General features: G+C 65.7%; 1 protein-coding gene across 1 annotated transcript in view; it reads left to right on the forward strand.

The window, feature by feature from the left end:
• Positions 1 to 7,753: 7,753 nt before the first annotated feature.
• CHLNCDRAFT_141648 (hypothetical protein) overlaps positions 7,754 to 8,659 on the forward strand; it is a gene marked incomplete at both ends in the record, with an annotated part of 1,716 nt that continues 810 nt past the window's right edge. The window contains 2 exons of the mRNA XM_005842998.1: positions 7,754 to 7,863; positions 7,988 to 8,501. Of these exons, the coding sequence (XP_005843060.1) occupies positions 7,754 to 7,863; positions 7,988 to 8,501 (624 nt within the window). The remainder of the gene's footprint in view (positions 7,864 to 7,987; positions 8,502 to 8,659) is intronic.

The raw sequence follows: 8,659 nt of genomic DNA on the forward strand, positions 1-8,659 counted from the left end.
GCCCCAAGCACCACGGAAGCAGCAGATGCAGCAAGCTGCAGCCGCTGCTGATGAGTGCGGCGCAGGCCGCACCCCGCGCCGAGTTTCACAACCGTGCCCCTTACCTTGCGCCTGCAAACGGCGCCCGTGACCCATTCCTTGCACCTCCGTCCCCTGGCGCACTGGAAGCACTTGTGCCCCTGAAACTTCCCATTCCCCCTCTGACCCCTTGTGTGTTCGCATCCCACTTACACGATGCCGCCGCCCCGTTTTGTCATCGCCCGCTTTTGCCTGCACCACAGTGGTGCGGAACCCCGGGAGTAATGGCTGTGATGTTTGGCTGTGAAGGAAGGCCCGCGAGCCTCCCTGGGTAGTACACGTGAGTTCACGTGCCGCCCCCCACTGATGTAACTAAGTCTGTTGTCGCCGCCAGCAGCCGCCGCCGCCTGCCTGCCATGCTGGGCACACTGTCTATGCTGGGCACGCGCGCTGGTCTTCACTGGGCGTCGCCTCCAGCAGCGTTTAGCGGGCAGCGCCGGTTCTGGCCATCCACTCTCCCCGAGGGGGCTGTGTACACCCGAGCGGAATGGGGGGGCTCAAATTTGCATGACAGGAACCGTCTTCGCCGTGGTGCGGGATTGCGTGTATGCACTGAAAGAAGCTCCGTTCCAGCGAAGATAGCCGCAAAGGAGCCAGCCGAAAATGGGTGGTTGGGGGTTGGCAGTCGCTGCCCACAGCGTCCCTTTGGCCTGTTTATCGCCGGAACGGAGCTTCTGATAGTGATCAGGGCCCAAAACAATCGGCGAAAGCGCCTGAAGCGGGAACGTGAAATCGGAATGGAGGCCCGCCGGCCGATTCCTGGGGGTGAAAGAGTGTCGGAAACTGTCTCATGTTCTCGATCACATTGTCCGGGCTGGGGACGTGCTCTATCGGCACCCATTTTCTGCTCCCCCATCGACCCAGCATTCATTGCGCGCTTTAACAGCATGCCGGAGGAGGGGCGGGCACAGACCCAGGCGGGGCCCGCAAGCAATGCCTCCAGCCACTCCCTGCGCCTTCCCATCTCAAACCCGCATCCGACGCTCCACCCAATGCGCGCCATGCGTGCCAACTGCCTTCTGCTCGTCGCCGGCCTCCTGGCCATCATGGTCGTTGCCGATGCAAAGGTTTGCGGCACCAAGGGCGCCAAAACCTTCAGGATCAAGAAAAACAAGTAAGTCGCAGTGCGGACGCGGCCTCCAGCCGACTTGGTGCTGGTGACCATTCATGTGCATGCCGTCGCCGCCGGCTGCCGCCGCTCACCCCTCCCGCCCGTCAGGTTTGTGGATGTGGGCGCCGGCGGCGGCTACGCCCAGCGCGCGTTAAACGACCTGGCTGGCCAGGTGGGCTCCCAGCTGCCTCCCTGCCCCGCCCAGTGGGCGACGTGCTGCCTGCCGTCCTTCCCAAAGTGACCGCTGAGCGGCGGCGGACCAGGCAGCAGTATCTCATCTGCCTCCCTGGGCCCCTGGGCCCTCTCTCCTACGCTGCAGGTCACCACCGCCCTGATCAAGGACGGCTTCCTGCCCAGGAGGTCCAAGCTGACGGGATATGTGGAGCAGAAGGGGTGCTACAAGGTGGGGGGGGCACCCACAGCCTGCGGCAGCCAGCGCATGCTGCCGGACAGCATGGCGGCGCTGCTGGGCGCCAGCCGGTCCACCACCTCCGCTCCCCTGCCACGCTCCTGCCACCCGTCTGCACCGCGCCACGCACTACGCCACGCTGCCACCCCACCTCCCACCTCCATCCACACACGCATGCGCTCACACACACATACACCACCGGCCTGCAGACGCTGGTCAGTAAGGCAGGCGACAACCTGGTGGGCGAGTACGGTGAGCTGGGTGTGGCGCCCTGGGAGGCAGCGCTGGGAGGCTAGCCTGAGGCAGCAGATCGCCAGGCTGGACCCGGTGGGCCACAAACCGCCACGCCAGGCCTCTCTCCCTGCCTCGCTCACCCTCCGGCATCCGCTGGGCGGCGGCGCCAGCCGGCGCCCTCAGCTCTTGACCTTGCCTGTGCTTTCTTGCTTCCTTGCTTTCCACCCTGCTTCCCCACCCCCGCAGAGTTCCTGTATGTCGCCGAGTACAGCCGCAAGGTGAGGTGGTGCCATGGCTGCCTGGGGTGTGGGCTGCACGCCTGCGCTGCTGTCACTGCACGGCGCTGTGTCTCAGCCCCTGGTGTGCGGGGGTATGCCCATCCCACCGATGGAGCCACCACTCCCAACGCACTCTTCGCCTGCTTCCGGCGCCCCTCCACCTCCCTCCACCCACCACCTCACACGCCCTGCCTCCACAGGTGGGCAGGCTGGTACGCAGGGAGTATTACGAGATCCGGGTGCTGGGCGAGTTCACGCGAGGAAAGGTGGGGCGCTTGCTGTGCACGCTGTGGCGGCGCTGGCTGTACACATGTGCGCTCGCGCCGATCGGCATGCCTGCGCATGCTCCTCCCTCTGTGACCGCCGCCGCTTCTTGAGCCGCTCTTCTGCCGCCCACGGCCTGCCCTGCCCCCCTGGCTGGGCTGGCCTGCCTGCAGGTGCTGCTCAAGGGCAAGGCGGACGTGGTGGAGCTGCCGGGCTGGCCTTGAGCAGAGCCGCAGAGCGGGCTGGAAGGAGGCAGCTGCGCTGCCGCCGCCACCGCCACGCAGCTGGAACATGCTGCGGCGCTGGCATGAGCACACAGCCATGTGCGGCGCTTCTGAGCTGGCCATCTGGCCGATGCGCTGCTTGCGACTGCCAGACAAGGCAGGCAGTGCCTGCCTTTTCTGTGCCCGCTTGTGCCCAACCGACTCCGCGACCTTCCCTCTCCACATCGACCGAAACGAACCTGCCCCAGTAACGTACTTCAAATCCGTACTGGACCACTCTCCTAGGGCTCAGGGCCAGGGATGCAAGGCTCCTGCCACACCCAGCCCTCCCGACAGCACATCTGCCGCCAACCGCCGCCGCCGCTGGCACATGCGGCGGCGGGCAAGTATGTGCAACTCAACCCTGCATATGTCGGCCCCCCTTCACCTCAATTCCGTTCAAGGCTCTAAATCGTTCCGTTTCACACGGAGTAAAGGCTTGCCGCTGCATGTGCAAGCATACCGGAGGTCGACCCCGACGCACAGAACTCTCTTCGCATCGCCCGACACCCAAACCCGCCACACATTGCCCCCATCCTTCTCCCAGCCCCGTCCCGTGTCCCCTCGACACCATTACGCACCGCACAATGCGTGCCGCTCTCGCCGCTGCCGCCCTGCTCGGCCTTCTGGCCGTGGCCAACGCTGCCGGACCGTGGCAGGTTTGCGGAACGAAGGGATCCAAGGATTTCGCGATCAAGCGCAACAAGTGGGTTGGGGCGATGGATGCACGCATGCCCATGTGACCCATGCTGCTTGCTGCAGCATCGATTTGTCGTCCCCCCAATGCAGATCAGCAACGGGCAGCTAGGGGGGGTGGCGCAGGGGTTGGGGCGTCCTCAACGCCGTTGCGCGGCCGGCCGCTCACTGCACCCCCCCCACACACCACCGCTCCCGCCGGCCGCCGCCGCATGCACTCATCGCCCCTCCCCACCCTGCGCAGGTTTGTGGATGTTGGGGCACAGGGCGGCTACGCCCAGCGCGCCTTCAACGAGCTGGCGAAGCAGGTGACGGCCGCCCTGATCCAGGATGGCTTCCTGCCCAAGAAGGCCAAGCTGACTGGCTACCTCGAGGAGCGCGGCTGCTACAAGGTGGGGCGGGATGGGGCGCGGATGCACTGGGCGGCCACGCCGCACTGCAGCTGGCGGCAGTAGTGGGGATTGTTGCGGCGGTGGGCAGGGCATGCGGGCAGTACGGGCGGCCAGCCCTGATGGGCCGTGCTCCAGCCGCACGGTGCGCCCACCACCTCCAACCGCCGCCGCTCGGCTCCCAACCGCAGCTGCCTCGACGCTGGCAGCCCGTCCTCGACCCCCACGACCCCCGCTCCCCTCCTCGCAACCTGCCTCCCCTCCTGCCCCCACCCTGCAGACTCTCATCCGCAAGGGCACCAAGAACATGATTGGAGAGTATGGTGAGCCAGCCAGCCAGCCGGCCGCCGCTCCAGCCCCTCCCCCCCCCTGCTCTCCTTCCTGCCGCACCCGCTGGGTGGCAGCACACCTCCTATGCCAGCCTGGGCGCCGCTGACCGCTGCTCCCTCCCCTCTCCATTAAACCCCGCAGAGTTCCTGTACGGCGCCGAGTACAGCCACAAGGTGAGAGGGCTGCCAGTGGCGGGCAAGGGCAGCCAGGCGGACCCCGGGGCCCGCGCCGCCACCACCGCAGCACCGCCGCCTGCTGTGTGCGCCCGCTGGGCGCGTCACGCGGCCCCGCAGGTGGAGGCCAAGCTCTCACCCACAGCCCGTGCCACCCCCGCCTCGCCTCCCACACCTTACATCTCTGTTTCTGTGTCGTGTGGTGTGTGCAGCCGATCTGGGGGGGCAAGGTGGAGAAGGATTACTATGAGATCAAGGCTGTGGGGGTGTTCACCCGCAACAAGGTGGGCAGCGCTGCAGCCGGGTGCGGCAGCTGCGTGGGGACGCCGGCGGGCCTACAGCAGCGCAGGGCCGGCAGCTCCCAAGTGGCGAGGAGCCCCGTGCAGCGAGCGGCGGCGCCGGCAGGAGGCGGCGCGGGCGTGCCTGGTGGCACCGCTGGGCGCCCAGCATGCAACGCAGCGCCTTGGCTGGCCGCCCACCCCCATCCACCCCCCCCCCCACACACTGCCTCTGCCGCGCCGCAGATCCTGCTCAAGGGCAAGGCTGATGTTGTTGAGATTGAGCCCCTCTGGGAGTGAGGCTCCTCTCCACTGGCAGCCAGGCCCCCGCCGCCTCGGCTACCGCGCACGTGCACAGAGGGTGTCGCTGCACGCCCTGGCGCCACCTCTCTCCGCCAGCTTTGTGAGGACAGCCACCTCCCTGTCTGTCCTGAATAAAGGACCCGACCCCACAGATACTGCCCCCGGGAGTGCATCCCCATCACACGATGCATTGCCCTATCCTTTCTTTCCCCCTTTCTTTTCGCGCGCCCGCGCACCTGATCACGAACCCCTGACCGCCCCTTCTCTTTCGGATCCCTTGCCTCCTTCCCGGGCAAAACCCCTCCCCCCCGTTGTGCAACAGCATCCGGACCCTTCTTTTCCTCCTCCACAAGTTGCTGCGACATTGGTGCCTCTGCAGTTTATTGTGCGGTTGGCAGCGACGCATGTGAACTGGTTTGAAGCAGCCGAGGTTTCACGACAGCTGCTAGTCGCAGCCCCGCCCGCCGTCGCCGGCGTGCAGGGGCCTGCGGATCAGCACGAGTCTGGGTGTGCGCGCTGGCTGGGAGCCTCAGAACCGCTGCTAGGAGAGGGAACCAGGCTCTGGCTGGCAGAGGGGACCAGGGTGTGGCTGCAGTGCAGGAGCCAGATTGGCGCGGGCGGCAGGCCAGATGGGCTGGAAATATGGGAATGCCCTGCCGCGCCCCTGCTCGCCCCCAAACTTCAACAGGACCAGTACACAGGGAAGCACATTGTTGCAACGGCTGTTCGGATGCCGCCGGTGCGGGCACACCGGCCGGCGTGTGCCCGGCGCCTGCGCCCGCCACGCTGGCGGCTGTTGGCTCCTCCAAGTCAGGTCGCACAGGCCGCTCCCAGCATTCTTAGCGCACTCCATTTGAAATGCGCGAAAATGGCTCTCCGCGCCTCCCGAAGGGTCCAGGGCCAGAAGCCCGCGGCCGTCACGATCGCCTCGCCGGGCGACGACCTGCTGGCCAAGTGCTTCTCATTGCTGGATCAGTCGGACCTGTGAGTCCGCCTGGGCCGCCCGCGCCTGGCCAACGCCGGCTCCGCAGTCCCCCACCGCGTGGCCCGCCTGCCGCCGCCAAACCCACCGCTTACTCTTCACCGCCTTGTGACCATGCGTGCAAACTGTCCAGGGAGGCCCTGGTATGCCGCCGCTGGCGTGCGGTCAGCACCGGGCCTGAGCTGCTGCGGGAGGTGGTGTTACACTGCCGCTATGCGCTCCCCAGCCTCTCCGCTGCCCAGTCGCTGCTTCGTTGGCTGCGGCGGCACGGCCAGGCGGTGCGCAGCTTGCTTGCTTGCTTTGCTTGTGTGGGCTTACAGTCTGGTTTCAAGTGGAGCTGAAGGCTCTCAACTGCAGCAGCACCACTAACAGGGCAAAAATAGTGAGCCTGTTGGATAGCTGTCTGGCACTTTGCAGCGTCCGGCTTGAGCAGTTTTCTGTGGCGCTGGACGACTCATCGGATGCGCTCGACTTTATGCTGGGCTCGTGGGCTGTGGCAGCACCGCGCCTGCAAGAGTTGAGGATCGAAGGCATCAGCACGCTGACAACGTGGGTGACGTTGGGCGGCATGACGTCGCTACGTTGCCTGCATGTGGACGTGCAGGAGTGGCAGCTGGGCCGCGCCGTGGCGCTGCCCGCCTCGCTCACCCGCCTCAGAATCTCGTCCCACGAGGCAGAGGAGATGCCCGCCCAGGTGGGACAACAGTAAGCTGTACTTTACAGGGCATGCTGCAGGACCAGGGGTCAGGAAGGGGTGCTGGCATCAACACAGCGCCCTTGCTTGCAGCCAGCCTCAATGCTCTGGCGTCGCTCCTGGGTTTGGAATGTGCCGTGCTTTCTGACTGGCAAGCTGGTCCTGACTCCTTGCTTGCAGGTGGCGGCCGTGTCCAACTTGAGCAGCCTCCAGTTCCTCTTCGTTGGATACCGCTCAGCCAACCTGCGCCAGCTCACCTCCCTGCTCCACGCAGCATTTTCGCATTGTCACCTGCCATTGGCAGGCAGCCTGTCGGAGCTGACTCAGCTGGAGGTGCTGGAGGTTCGCCGGCCAGTGGGCCCAGCCGATATTGTGGCATCCAGCCTGGGCGGCGCACTGCGGCGCCTCACCCAGCTGACGGGGCTGCGGCTGGACGATCTGCCCGCAGCGGCCGTGGACCTGGCATTGTTGGCGCCACTGGCCCGCCTACAGTGGCTGTACCTGAAGGTGCGGGGTCCAACGGATGGACTGGCAGCTGCAGCCGCCGAAGCAGAAGTGGAATTATTCCGCGGCGCAACGCTGCCGTCGGGCCCCTGGCAGCGCAGCCTGCGGCGCCTGGCCACATCCTTCCAGCAAGCGCAGCAGAGCCTGCCCTTTCTGGCTGGAGCGGGGCAGCTGGAGCACCTCTCTTTCTTCCAGCCTCCAGCAAGGCACTGGCGCAAATCGGCAGAGTGGCGCACCTTCTGGCGGTGGGCGGGGGAGCATGCTCCGCTGCAGCACCTCGTCATGCGGACGAAATTGATGCAGCTTGCTGACCCACGGACTGGTAACTGGGAGGAGCCCGTTGACCCAGCCCTGCTGGAAGCCGCGCTGCAGCTAAAGGGGCAGCGGCCCGCCCTGCAGATCGAGATTGTCGGGCCTTCTTATTATGTCTTGATTGATTTTTAGGAACTTCTCTCTGACTGGCGGTGAGGGCTGGTGCCCTCTTTCGCCTCCCGCCCCATTTGGAACCGACTCCAGTGTGCGGCGCCGAACCCGCAAGCTCTCCTGCCTTTGTTTCTGCCTGTGTTGTTGATGCGACACTGTAATTTAAATGTGCCATGGCAGGGTTCGAGAGCGTCCTCCCAAAGCATTGAGCGCCAGGGCTGGATAGCAGCAGAGCCCAAGCCGTTCGGCGGCCGCCACGCTGCGCCACGCTGCCAACCGGCGCCGCTCTACAAATGCACCACCACACCACGCATGCTAGTTGACCCTCCTCTAATCACACACACATGGCTCCCAGCGCCCGAGCCCAGGGCCGGGAGCCCGCCGCCATCACGATCGGCTCGCTGGGCGACGACCTGCTGGCCAAGTGCTTGTCCTCGTTTGGGCAGGCGGACCTGTGAGTCTCGCAGGACCGCCCGCGCCTGGCTGCAGCTGCCTCTGCAGAGCCCCACAGTTTGGCCCGCCCCTGCCGCCGCCAACGCCGCCGCTTACTCTTCACAGCCTTGCGACCATGCTTGCAGGCTGTCCAGGGCGGCCATTGTGTGCCGCCGCTGGCGTTCGGTCAGCACCAGGCCTGAGCTGCTGCGGGAGGTGGTGTTTGACGTAGCGGAGGGCGCCACCCTACCCGCTGCCCAGTCGCTGCTGCGTTGGCTGCAGCGGCACGGCCAGGCGGTACGCAGCCTTGTCTTGGACCTTGGAATCCGTGGCAGGCTCAGCGCTGTTGAGGAGATGGAGTTTGTGTGCCTGCTGGACGGCTGTGTCAACGTCTGTGCCAGCAGCCTGGAACGCCTGACGCTGAACCTATATACCGACAGCTACACAATTGGGGCCTGGGTGGCGACAGCGCACCGTCTGAAAGAGCTGAACCTTGACACTCAAGGCATGACAGCTTGGGTCACCCTGGCAGGCCTGATCTCCATGCGGCGCCTGCATCTGGATGCACTGCGGTGGCAGCTGGGCACCGCCGTGGCGCTCCCCCCCTCACTCACCTGCCTCATGATCTCAAACCACAAGGCAGATGAGATGCCCACCCAGGTGAGAGCGGCAGAAGCTCATTTGCAGTGCTTGCAGCATGGGCGCTTCATGCTGCACCACCTATGTTTCATGTTGGTTTCAGTTCACAACAAATGCAGTTGGGCTGCTGTTGGCAGCCGCCCTAAATGTTGTCGCCTGCTGGCGTCCCCCCCCCCCAA

Source organism: Chlorella variabilis, assembly GCF_000147415.1.
Source record: "Chlorella variabilis unplaced genomic scaffold CHLNCscaffold_36, whole genome shotgun sequence".
Classification (NCBI taxonomy): Eukaryota; Viridiplantae; Chlorophyta; class Trebouxiophyceae; order Chlorellales; family Chlorellaceae; genus Chlorella; species Chlorella variabilis.